The sequence below is a fragment of the Ascaphus truei genome, chromosome 1 (genome assembly GCF_040206685.1).
Source record: "Ascaphus truei isolate aAscTru1 chromosome 1, aAscTru1.hap1, whole genome shotgun sequence".
In the NCBI taxonomy this organism is placed as follows: Eukaryota; Metazoa; Chordata; class Amphibia; order Anura; family Ascaphidae; genus Ascaphus; species Ascaphus truei.
This window is the reverse complement of record NC_134483.1, coordinates 457,186,332-457,200,363: the sequence shown is the minus strand read 5'-3', so window position 1 is coordinate 457,200,363 and position 14,032 is coordinate 457,186,332. Positions and strand designations below refer to the sequence as shown.

General features: G+C 39.9%; 1 protein-coding gene across 2 annotated transcripts in view; it reads left to right on the top strand.

The window, feature by feature from the left end:
• ABCG2 (ATP binding cassette subfamily G member 2 (JR blood group)) overlaps positions 1-14,032 on the top strand; it is a 123,244-nt gene that overhangs the window by 91,809 nt on the left and 17,403 nt on the right. For both annotated transcript variants that reach the window (XM_075565544.1, XM_075565554.1), the window contains 4 exons: positions 8,459-8,518; positions 9,826-9,940; positions 11,134-11,286; positions 12,714-12,871. In XM_075565544.1, coding sequence (XP_075421659.1) covers positions 8,459-8,518; positions 9,826-9,940; positions 11,134-11,286; positions 12,714-12,871 — 486 coding nt within the window. The remainder of the gene's footprint in view (positions 1-8,458; positions 8,519-9,825; positions 9,941-11,133; positions 11,287-12,713; positions 12,872-14,032) is intronic.

Genomic DNA, 14,032 nt, shown 5'->3' with positions numbered 1-14,032 from the left:
CGGTATCTCTACAGGCAGGGAACTGTGTGCTTAACGAAATGGTGGCCTAAATCTCCCGCGGCCCAATAGGAAGCTGTGGCGTTATCTGGTGGGGCTTCCTACTGACCCGCGGGACCTGCACCTTTAAACTCCACAAAGATACCATTGCCCCCTACAGAGGTAAGTATCTTTGGAACCAGGGGGTCCCTGGAGCTGGAAGGAATGGGGTTCAGCTCCGGAGACACCCTGCTTCAAACCTGTAATAAATACATTTTTATATTTTTTTCCGTTAACCAGTATTGCTGCTTTTAAATGACTTTCCATTAAAATAATTTTGAAGTACAGTGACATGTAGGGAGAAATTGGAATATACCAGACAAGGCTTGAAAAAGGCTGCAAGGTCCCAGTGCAAAGAAGCATTCAGTTGCAGAATGCTCTATTTGTCAACAGATGCATTGAAATTAAATATTAAGTCTTTGGGCAACAGTTAATTTCATGCATAATGGCAAATAAGCACAACATTTCACAAATGGGGTGACTACTTAACTCCTGTTTTATACTGCGCAGTACCGTTCTTACACTTTCCTATAGATGCTTTGGTCAGATGTTTTTCCAATCCCATTTATTTAAACCAGATTTTTACAGACAGAGAACGGCTTCATTCACCGGCACGCACGTTCATTAGTGGGAGCGTTACCACTGCGCTACCCCTTTGCTACAAGAGGTCGTAAAAAGCCCCCTATCATTTCAATAGGAAATGATGGTCTGACTGGTAAAAACGTGTTCTGAAAGCATCCAGCGCTGTTCCCATATCCCATAGAGCTGGGTTTACTGCTTAGTTAAGGGATTATACCAAACTGAGCGTTGTATTTCAAAGTTGCAATTTGTGATGCTGTGTTTTTTATTTTTTTTGTTTTTCTACGAAACAGCTAGATTATGTCCCAGTAAAGCACATGACCAAAATTAAGAGAGGAAAGGCAATTTGCATACGTATATACTTTGGGATCAGGCCATTTTATGAGCACCTTTAGCAGGCTAAGTAAACCTGCTTGATCACGAAAGTTACTTGTATAACCTGTCACAATCTCTTTATATTTACTGATGCTACACATATATATCCGTGTGTGTATGTATGTCAAATAATAGACTACTGTACTGTAGTTCCTTTAAAGGAGCATATGCTCCTAAAGCAAATGTTTTCCATCCCCCGTAGGATGGAAGCCGGGGGTCTCCGGAGCTGAACCGCGTTGATTTCAGCGACGGAGGCCACCTGCTTCCTGAGTTACAGACCTTGGAAGGGGCTGCCGGTATCTCTTTGCAGGTTTTCAATGTCCCATGCACGCTGACCAATAGGAAGCCGCAAGTTATTACATCACAGCTGCCTATTGGCCCATGTGACGTGGGACATTTTAAAGGCGCCATTTTGATAGTCTCACCCAGCCAGAGCTGCTACCGGCACCCCCAGATTCAAACCTTTTAAAAAAAAAATTGACATTCACAAACACAATAATCAGCGCAAATAAGTAGCACTCAATGTTAAATAGTACTAGTAATATAATAACCACTTGTGCAGAAGATGGATTGATTCAATATAATAGGTGCATCTGGGTTAATAGTGGCTCATTGTTGGTATTGTAACCAAGTTGTTTTATTATTTTTACCTCTTTAAACAGCCTATCGCTGTAATTAAATTTTGCATTTTCTACGGAGCATGTGCTTCTTCATATATAATATATATTTATTTTCCTCAATTTATGTATCAAAGCTGTAATGTAATAAAGCGGTGAATACTGATTTATTTTGGTACAAATAATCTCCAAACATTGAAAGGTGCAGTTCAGCTGCTTTATGGATAGAGGTTACCCGCTGTAGATGCACATCTCCTAGTTTAACAGGTTAGTCTGCATGGCTAACTTGAACTTGGGGACCTCCTCAAAGTCAAGCAGAAGGTGTGTTAACCTCTTCCCTGCTGTAAGTGTTCAAATGCTAAAAATGAAATGGCTGAACCGTTACATTGATTTTACAAACTTATTTCTTTCATAAAGATGGTGAAAGTGGAATATAAAATACCAGCCGACACCTGCCAAAGATGTATGTTAAAAAACCTAGAGTTGAGCGTTTAAATGTATCATATGACTGTAACATGCCGGTACCTTTTTTGGACATTGAGATATGAAGAACCGAAGCATTTGCGGGAAAAACAACTTTAAATGTTTATTGCAATAAAACTTCTCTACGCAGGTTTTCTAGTTATTTGTTCAACCAAATACTTTTACAGAATGAAAAATGTCTTGCTCTAGAAAATGAAATGTAGCGTTGCCCATGAGTCAAAACAGGCGGCGGGATATAGATACACATTGTACCCACCGTTTGTCCCTGTGATTTGTTAAGCCATTGTGTATGATCATATTACAGGGAACGTTTCTTTTTAGTTGAAATGGCAGATTTGCTTCTGAAGGAGTAAGTGCTATTCGAGGTATCAAATCGTGATTACCATAACCTCTGCCTGCTATGATTTCTGCTTCAATGATAAAAGGGTGGAAGCTTCTTAATAGTCAGTCTTGTTCCATTGCACAGTCCAATGTTGGGATTTACACTTCATTAACCTTCTTTGAGACTAATGATCCATATGGACCATGCACCATGTTCAATTTAACCATATCAAAAAGTCTACCTTGTGTTGTAGGAAATTCAGCACTGACCCACTTTGTCAACATTTATCTTTTGTCTCTTAGTTTCTCTGTTTTACCAAATGAATGAGTATATGTGCATACGGGAGGAGACCGCTCCTTTGAAAATCGGTTACATAAAGATATTCTGATGGTTTCCCAAGTGTGTTTTTCCGTTTAGTCATGTACAGCTCTTTAAGTTTCATCATGAAAACTCATGCAACAGCATCAGGCCGGGTTGACGCATCTCATAAGGAGGCTTTATGATCTTCAGTGTTTCCCTCCACGTCGGATTGCATGTGAAAGTTCTGAATACTGTAGATCTGGATTGCCATACTTTTTGACGATAGCCATGACATCTTAATAGTTTTGTTGCATTGCTCTCCGGCTTCCTTTTAAAAGCTACGGTAAAAGAAATATATTGTCTGGCTTAACATTTTCTTGTTCGTCTCTACTATGCACATAGTCCAAGAGACATTGGTAAAGTTCATCTCTGACTGATTTCTGGCTTTGCTTTATAAAGTTCCATCTTTTCCCTTCTACTCACATACATAAGTGTCAACAAAGTACTGTGGTTCAAGATCGCAACTATGGCGGAGTAATCTAAAACCTTCTCACTGCAAGTTTGTAGGTGTATTGCAATGTTGTGACTTTATTTCTGACTGCTTGACGATGTCACAGATAACCTCACAATGCTGTGGTTAGTGGCCCACCTTGCTGGACAGACAGAAAACGGTTTATTATTATTATTATTATTATAGATTAGTTTCTGCACCGGATTTTAAAGTAAAAAAAATAAATGGGTATGTGCAGCTCTGAATGTTCCAGAGGTGAAGGGTCATGAGGCGGTCACAGTGTCTTTTAAATAATATATATAGATTAGTTTTTTTTTAAATTTATTTATTTTTTTTACATTATTTTTTACACAGTCATGCTCTGCTTGGTATTTTCCTGTGACATCTGACTTGCATGACTTCCCTTATTTTTCTCACTCTAACATTGTGCAATTGTGCTTAGTCATGTAAAAAGTATGTATTGTGTTTCCACTATTCGGCATAGTTAAGAACTATTATTTCTTAAATATTATTTACTAGCAAATACCTTACAAACAGTCTGGCATTTTTTATTTGGTAATAGCTAAATAGTAAATACATATTTTACAAAGCCCAGGAGGCTCTGAACAAGTATATGACGTTGGATGGTTCAAATTAGTTGTACTGTACATTTGTAGAATTTCTTACAACTAATTGAAATGTAACTTGTAAGCACATTCACATGCCTCAGATAGGTCTGTAACCCGGCTTTTCACCATTAATTTTCTAATGACTTTGAATGTTACAGAGAAGCCGAAGGTGTTTAGAATATAATATAGCTTTCATGAAATATGGATATAGATATAGAATAGGCATTAAACTATACTCACTATTTATAGTGTTGTCAATATTTCCCATCATCCCCCCCTCCCACACCCCACTCCTCCCCTTAATTGTCAGTTAAGCAAAGTGTACAATCCAATTCAGTCAATGGACACCCAACAGGCAACATTATGATATGGAGTGAAAGTATATATTTTTTTTTTTACAAATATCTAAAAAAAATTAAGTTCTTGTGTTGATGCTATGCTGAAGTGAAGGAAATCATAATATTCAGGAGAGTGTTTGATGCATGATATGCGTATATTGCAACATAAGGTTGGAACATAATGAGTCGGTAAAAGAAACAGAAATAAAATAAAGCACGCAAAGCACTTTACATATATTTTGCAGGCGCAAAGTGCCCCCGCCTTCACCATTTAGAATTGGTGTGTACGTACACAGACACACACACACACACACACACACACACACACACACACACACACACACACACCTATTCTTATTCATATAGTGCTGGTCATCTGTTTTTTTTTTTTTTTTTTTTTCTCAGTAGCAAATACACATTATTATTTCCAAAATAGTGCTTTTATGGCCAACCGCTTTCTATAATAGCCACAAGAACACGTAATGTATGTAGAAATTGACGTTCATTGTGAACTAGTTCAGAATCATCCTGTGCTCAGTTATGTTCAAGGGAACAAGGGATAAAATACTTCCTGACACATTTATTGTTGACATGTGCTGACTGAGTAGTTAATGATTAGCTGATATTGCTCAGTGGGTTAGAGGTATCTAATCACAGCCACGATCTAGTTTAGGTTTATTGAACTTGGGTTGCTGTGTAATAATGTCGTGACAAAACACTCTCCTTAGTGTTGTACAACAGGGCGGAAACGCCTCATCACGCACACAGACCAATGCTGTGTGGCATGATTGATTCCTGATTTCAAGAAATTGTTTATATTCAGTTGATACAAACGTTGGAATGTTTTTGTTAACCCTTTCCAGACTGATGAGCATCAATAACAGCTTTTCTGAGGTCCTCCGATTTCTTTTGATCGTGGCATGACGTGTTTCCACACACCTCTATAGTGAAAACGAAACTCATAGCGTTTCTGAGCTTTATATACTGTAGCGTGGGGTCTACCAAACTCACCCCTGAAGATCTACCTAATTATTTAAACACCTGATTCTAATTATCCCCTTTAATTTAGCTGATTTAAAACCAGGGTTTCACTTTCTTTTGCACATATCCTGACTCTTAATTACTCATTGTTTGTCTAATTCATACATCATTTTGTTTCAAAAGACATAGAATTGGTTAATATAAACCCTATTGGATATTTAAGAAAAGACTGGGTTTGATTCAAGAAGGTTATCATGGAAAAACTAGGGAATTTCCGTAATTATTGTGTTCACAAACCTTTTCTCGCCACTGTACATACACATATACAGATATAAATTTTAGTAGCGATGCTCTCGACTCAACGACAAACACTTATTTTATTCTAAAAGGCAGGATTGACATTCTTGTCCCCACATGAATCTTTAAGAAGATTCCAAACTGGTGAACAATATCCTTATTTTATACCCATAAACACGTGCCTTGCATACCAACCGTAAACATATCGCCCCCTACAGGCTAAACGGCAAAACCCACTGGGCCAGTGTAACAGATACAAATCATGACAACTAATTACTGTGTAATGTTCCGTGAAAAATGTACTCTAACATTGTTACGAAAACAAATGCAGTAAAACATGTTAAAGAGTCAATTAAAAAAGAAAATATTAAAACTAGAACCTAGTGGTTGGAATCATCATTTGTCTATTTCATGGGGCTCATAGAGTCCACGAGGAAACAATGTTTGTAACCGTTGGATCCATTGTGCTTCTCTGCGAAGAAGCATGTTGGATCGATACGCTCCTGATCAATGTATAATGTATCGTACGGTAGGCAATTGATGCCCACCGTAGCAAAATGTTTATCCACTGCTTTTTCTGAATTATTTTGTCCTTTAGGGCTGCCCTGCAGTGTCCCTCCATTCGCTCCTTGAAAGTCCAGCCAGTCTTCCTCACATAATATAGGGTACAAGGACACATAATAATGTACACTACAAATTTACTGGTACAAGTCGGCCTGTGTCATCTTTTCATCAATTGGCCTGTATGAGAATGTTTAAACGTCGCTCCGGTCGCCATGCTAATGGCAAGTTTTTTTTGTTGTGAACAATGTTGTAGCAGATTGGTAACAGTGTATAGGATCTGTCTTTACTAAAAAGACCTCCTTTAGCACATAAGGGGTTTTATACAGAATGCACCAATTCTTTTACATTCCTATCACTTTGTATTATTGGCCAAAATTCACGGATCGTCTGGTTGATTACAGGAGGGAAGTGTAGAGTACTCCTATCAAATCTCTAGTGTTCTATTCTAGATCTTGACTTCATTGCATGTTTACGGCCAATCCTCTTGTTTAACCTCTCTTGGGCAATATCCCCACCGGACAAAGCAATCTCCCATGTCTTCCAATTGCTTCTCTACTAGTAATGCATTTGAATTTGTTCTTTTCACCCTCCGCATTTGTGAGAATAGAAGCCCTCACTTCAAATGTATAGGAGGAAAACTGGAGGCTTGTCAAAGTATTCCAATCAGTTTCCTTCTGAAACAGGGTGGTGCCTAAACCTGTAGCAGTTTTCTACACCTACATCCCTAAAAAACAATAGACTGAATATTATACTGTATTGTAGGGTGATTCGAATTGGGGAGGGTATAGCGGGTAAGAGTTGACAAAGTCAGTCAAACTTGTTTCATTGCCTTTCCAGATTAAAAACACATCATCGATATATAGTGTATAAAAAGCAGTTGATTGTGTTTTTATCAAAAATATCTGGTCTTATAGTCGAACATGTATAAATTGGCAAATGCCGGGGCGATATTTGACTCCATGGCCGTACCTGGCAATTGGAGGAAAATTAATTTTCAAATGTAAAGTAATTCAATGTCAATGCCACATTGATAAAAAATTGAACAGGAGGAGCTTCGTAAAGTGGATTTTTAATAAAAGATTTTCTGGCAGCCTCTTTACCCTCACCATGCGGGATAACCGTGCATAAACTTCGTACATCTAATGTGACCAACAATTTGTCATGTGCGAATGGATTGATCTGTGCAATTTTTATTCAAGAAGGTGATGGTGTCTTGAAGATAGGAAAATATGCTCTGACAATAGCCTACATACTGCGTAAAAAGGTTCAAGTAAAGATCCCCCTGACTAAAATGTTTGGTTTTGTATGTGTTCTAATTGAAGAATCCACATTTATTTATTTTTGTCATTGCTGATAGTAAATAAGTGTTCATCTCCCTTTTTCTTGTGACTGTCGCTGTAATAATATTTTAGTGGCCATGTTGAGGTATAAACTGTAGATAAGATACCAGATCAAAGGTTGCCTTACAGTGAACTAGCTAAGTGAGATAAAAAGAAAAAAAATGTTTTGTAATGCATTTATGAGGCACTTTTGTTTACCTTGAGCAATCAGTGAGAACATACTGTACATAATTCTGTTTCTTGTGTTCAGTGGATATGGAGCAGCAATACTGATGGCTCCACTAATCCTGGTAGAATGGGCAGCTGCCATAATTTTACCTTGGAAATGCAACGACCGGAACATAGTGAAATTAATGCTAAAACGAGGGCATGATGAGGATGTCATTTTAACTACTGTAGCTACCATGTATTTTTGACATTCATTTAAAAATAGGACAATTTGCATATTTTTTTTAATCTACTCTGCTGGCCTGGCACAGACTTACCCAACCTGCGGTACAAGTACTACTGATACCTGTAGTACTCCAGTTGTTATAAAATGGTACTACACTCTGCACCACAGTGATACATATTCTCCCTACAAACAATGACTATTTGTTTCACTACACCGTGTTCAGATCTGCACGTGCATCAAATTGCTCTGCTGTGAATCCCTAGCACTCCTGAAAGTGAAGGGGTGATTGTGATTTCTATTCTATCCTGGTTATTAGCCATTTAGTGGAGCCCTACAGTATCTCTGAGAAGTAATTGGTGCTTCTGATCAAAAGTACTAGATGTTTGTAAAGTCATGACTGAAAGCCTTTTACTTCCTCGTGGAAGCAAAGGAGATCTCAGCAGGTGTAATTGTACAAAAATGGACGTGGGCATATTGTTACACTGTACTTCTTGTGCGTGTTGAACAGCTCACACAATAATACCCTTTCTGCTGTGAGGTGTGTGTGTGTGTGTGTGTGTGTGTGTGTGTGTGTGTGTGTGTGTGTGTGTGTGTGTGTGTGTGTGTGTGTGTGTGTGTGTGTGTGTGTGTGTGTGTGTGTGTGTGTATGAACATCGTGTCTTATAAAATGTATGTATTCCAGTGCATGATCATGTTTTTGCATTACCTTACAGTGGTATTATGCGACCCGGCCTTAATGCCATTTTGGGACCTACAGGCAGCGGCAAATCATCGTAAGTAATAGTTTTGATTTGCTAGATATGTACAAACATTTGCAATTATGACATGTTTTTTATTTTATTTTTTTAACCATATTGCATTACTGTATGTATATCTTATCATTAAGGGGCATTTAATACAGATAATCCATTTACAGTCATTTGCCACGATGGAACTGTATAAATCAGAATGAAAATAAAGTTGCAGACACATTCTTAATACTACCAAGGATTCCAAAGATCTGAAATTGCTGACAACAATGTTGCCGTTAAATCAGAAACACACACACACACACACACACACACACACACACACACACACACACACACACACACACACACACACACACACACACACACACACACACACACACACACACACACAGTCATCTTTATTTATTTACAGACTCTAATCTCCCTTGGAGATTTTGGTAAATCACTATGACTGCTATCCAAGCATCACTGCCATGGGCCAACAGGAAGCCGCCATGCCGTCAGCACGACGTGGCAGCTTATTATTGGACTACCGGGACACATTAAAAAATATTTATAAAACAAATTAAATCAAACAGCGCCCCCCACCCCTTTTTTGTTGTTGTTGCTTTTTTCCCCTCTCCCATCACTCTCCCCCATCCTCTCTCCTCCCTCTCCCCCATCCTCTCTCCTTCCTCTCCTCCATCCTCTCTCCTCCCTCTCCCTCTTTCCCCCTATCCTCTCTTCTCTCCCCCCCCATTCTCTGTCCTCTCTCCTTCCCCCCACTCCCTCTCCATCCTCTCTCCCTTCCCTACTACCTCTCACCCCTCCCCCCCACCCCTCTCCATTTTATTATATTGCCCAGAAGCTGTAGCAGCCAACAAAACCCTGCTCTCCTCCTACCGGTTACAGCTGTTTTTATCTGATCAGCTCCGCGCTCTGCCGTCGGCATCTTCCTCTGATTTCCTCCAACCTCCGCTCTCCTCCTACCCACCCAAACCGGTAGGACACCACACTAATAACCGGGACTGTCCCAGCTACATTTTTACAATTTTTGGGGCACCGGGACAGCTCACTAAAACTCGGGACTGTCCTGGCTAAACCGGGACTTCTGGTCGCCGTACCTTTTGCAGCTATCTTGGATTTTACTTTCATTTTACAGGCACATATTAAAAGGTAAATATTTTGGGAACAGGGGTCTCAACCCTCTCCCCAGGCATTGTACAATTGCGATGCCTTGCCCCTGCTGTAAACCGTGCAGCGCGCGTTTGTATCTTTTCTTGGTCACGCAGAGCAAACCATGTTGGTGACACAAGGAGACTGACCACAGTTTGCTCTCTCACCTGCAGGCTTCTGGACGTTCTCGCTGCCAGGAAGGATCCACGGGGTCTCTATGGAACGGTGCTTGTAGATGGGAAACCACAGCCTGCCAACTTTAAATGCACCTCTGGTTATGTTGTACAAGTGAGTTATGTGGTAGTCTCAAGGGTGCGTTCCTGTGTACTGTACATAGTAACTTCAGTTAAGGGGGGGCTGTTTCCACTGATCTAAATACTGGAATTGGCAACTGTGGACACGCTGCGGTTGTATAGAAAAAATTGTAAATATGAGTTGAACTGGGAAATCTTAATCATCTTTTCACCTTGGTCCAGGCCCAAAGGATTCTTTCTATTGGAAGGGTGACAATGCTTCGGAGTAATATGTATACTGGTTCATATTCAGTGCTAGCGGTTAACTTTACAGACACCTTTACCATCAGAACTCCACTAATTTCCAGTATAGTCAGCTGTGCCAGCTTAGCTCAAAGTTGGTGGCTGTCTGTGAATTTTCTGTTCACCAGCACAGACCATTAAAACTGAATGGACCAACTCACAAGGGCATACATATAATTTCTCAGGATGTTTGTAGCTGAGGGGAGCTCATCATGGCTTGTGCGCTCTGCCACAATGATACAGTAAATGTCTCTTAGCTTAATCTTTTTGTGAGGCTTTGAACCTAATCATTACTCTTTTACTAACACACTAACTGCTTCATTATCTCCATGTGCTGTAGTGGCACCACCATCTTAAGAATACTAGTTATGCTTTATCTTTCTATCTTTCAGTGGGATCACTGAGAAATCTCATTAAAGGTGCATTTCCAAGCAAGATTTCCCCCCCCCCCCCTTTTTTTTTAAAACCGTATAAAAAAAAAAACTGTTTTGATTTATTAAACCTACCACTGTCATTGGGCCTAAATGGGATTGCACGTCATCAATAGACTGAAAGCTGTCATTAATATTATTTACTCCATTGTTTTTTTTTTTTACATTTATTGATTGAGGTTTCATGTCACTTTGAAATATGGTGCAGAAATTGGTAAGACAAATGGCACTATTTCGATAACCGTAACTAATTAATTAGAGAGTCGCCAATAATATTAACGTGTGGAGTTCAACTTTTCCATAAAAAATGGACGGGTTAGTATCCCTCCCAAATGCTATGTTAAGTATGTGTACAATTTGTTGAAACCTATGGCCCGAAAGTGGCCAAAAAAACCTTATGATGGATATGACTATTGCCTGCCATGAATAAACATACCAAGTTATTTTAATGGGTGAACGGCAGCACGTGCTCTGTACAGTACGAAAGAAACGCTCATTTTGCTGTTCTCTGCAGGATGATGTTGTGATGGGAACCCTCACCGTGAGAGAGAACCTGCAGTTCTCTGCAGCTTTGAGGTTACCCAAGACATTGAGGCAGAAGGAGAAGGATGACCGCATCAGTCAGATCATCAAGGAGCTGGGATTAACCAAAGTTGCAGACTCCAAGGTAATGTGTGAAGTAGGGTTGACAACAAGACGTTTCCCTCGTTACCACGTTTTGTATTGCTACAAATATTTGTTTAGTTGGAAATAAGATGTCAAGAACTGACTTAACTGATTTGAAAACTCTTTTCATAATCTATATCACAATTAATGTGGGGGAGAAGGTCTGGCATGCAGTGTAGGGCAAATGTGCCGGCAATAGCCACGATAGAGGTATGTAGAATCGTGATGCTGGCAGTCCAGAGGTCTTTCCAAATGAATAAAACAACTTCTTGAAACACTTCAACGTTTTAGTCCTGTCTGAGACCTTTGTCAAGATAATAATGCAAACAAACGCCCTTAAATACCCTGTGCACTGCGTATGCAGTAAAAATTGGTGCCAAGCTAGCAGCTGGAGGTTGCTAAGTAAACAAAGAAAGCAGACCGTAGCGGTATAGTTACAGAGCAGCTTGAGCATAATGTAACCTTGTAAACTTTCTATTGCCTAAGCTGGGGTGCTATAAGTACATATCTTGTACAACATGCCAATACACGATTAACAGCACATCTTTCAGACACCCTCATTGTGGTCAATCCATCTCTTTCAAATTTCACCTTCCATGCTCCGGTCAATATATGGTGCACCTCTTCATCTGCCCCTACAGACACGCGTAATTAGGGGGAGGGGGGAAAGGAGCGTGCCTTTAAAGAGCTAATCATTGGTCTGCCATTCGGGCAGCATTCAGCAATGGGTCTAGTGACCAGCCAGTCGCAGACCACTTTTACAATACACCGTGAGGCCAGATGGATCTACAAGCTAGATACTGTGACACTCTTAACGGGCTGAATGAATACGTGTCCTTTCATTTCTTCTTGTAAATTTGCAGCTCTGACCTGAGTCATGTTATCCACTTGTGTGAGTCTTTTGACGTCAGATTATTTTCTTCTGCCATATCCTCCGAACTGACAGAGATGAAAACACAGAGTTTCATGCATCAACTTCTTGGGACCAATGCCGGGGGGTTAGCTACAAGTTTTGAATGATAACAAACTCTTATTGCCCCTACTCTCTAGGCCAGTCTTTTTCAACCAGGGTTCCTAGGAACCATCGAGAAAGGTATACATTTCTTACCATTATTTATCTTTCTCTGAGAACCATGACCATACACAGACTTTTTCCTGTCCCCAAGAGTTATTTGTGAGGGCAATATTTGTGCTCTATGATGTAATAGAGTTTGAGGAAAGTCATTGCAGCTTGGCTAAACGAATGACTGAGGTCTTTGGTGGGAGGAGCTTTTTAAATGCTGTGACAAAGGCGGTCGTACCACACTGGAAAGATAGGCATAAATCCCATTGTGTGTAAGAAATGTATATGTTTGTGTGTGTTAATAAATGAATGGATATATACAGTACTATGTGGCTCTGTTAAATATATTTCTGCTCTTGTTTTAGGTCGGCACCCAGATGATCCGTGGAGTGTCGGGAGGAGAGAGAAAACGGACGAACATTGGGATGGAACTGATTACTGATCCAGCTATTTTATTCTTAGACGAGCCAACCACTGGGTTGGATGCCAGCACTGCCAATGCTGTCCTGCTGCTCCTGAAAAAGTGAGGGCATTGTTATAATCGTATTCGCTACGGGGAACTTTGGGCAAGTTGCCCTCTTTTCCTGTGTCCTAGGATCCAAAGATTTGTGCTATCTGGCAGGTGTTTGCCTAAAAATTCTATGTACAGTGCATTGATATGTTGTATAACTGGGCACTCTGAGGATTTAACTGGTGCATCTTGTTGTAGTTTAGGTATATATATATATATATATATATATTTTGTCAGGAAATTGCTTTTGTAACTACCAGAAAATGACACTATGCCCACCAAGTAACCTCTATCCTAATTTCAACCCAGAGACTGTGTGCCTCTACTGTTTCCTTATCTATAAATCGCCTTCAAATTATTATTTATTTAAAAAAAAAATACTTGTAAAAACAGTTAACTCATTTAATTTGATTTCTCTGAAAACGTTTCAAGTCGGTAGAGAAACATGTCAATCTCTAGTTTAAGAAGCGGGATTAAAGCGTAGAATTAGGGAGGTCCTGCGGTGTTGAACCTGGCTATTAGTAGCCCTAGACACCCCCCCCAGATTGCAATATAATTACTGGTATACGAAACTTTCACAATGTATATTTGCATTCCCCCCCCCCCCCTATTCACATTCGCAATCGAATTTATATGCCTGTGCATTTGTAATCAAATGTTTAAAATGTATTTTTAGGAGGAATGTAAATAGGGGTGCAACCTCGGGTCTAAGCCATTGAGTTCTTGGGTGTGGATTGGCGTGGGATACTTACCGTGTGGCTGCTAATATAGTGCTACTAGACTTGTGCTGTTTGCTCAAGTATATGATTATGTAATAATATTATTTACGTATTAAATGCTACTAGTTTTATTGTGAATGAACTTGCCCCCCGTCTGTCCACTCCCATGACTGGGCCTGACCTGGGCTCTACTGTACTGTCTGTCTATTGTGTATTATATTATATAGCAGTATAATAATAACTGCAACAATACAGTGTATTCCAGTCTAATCGCAGTACGAGCAGCAGGTTCCTGAGGCGTGCACACAACTACAGGGGGTGCAGCCACAGCACTACTGCTACTCCTGCTGCTGGAACAAAAAAAAGCAACTGGTACATCCATTGCTGTTCCTGCTGTCCAACCTGGCTATGGAATGGGACGTCTCATTGCAGCTGCAACCAAAACAGCGCTGGT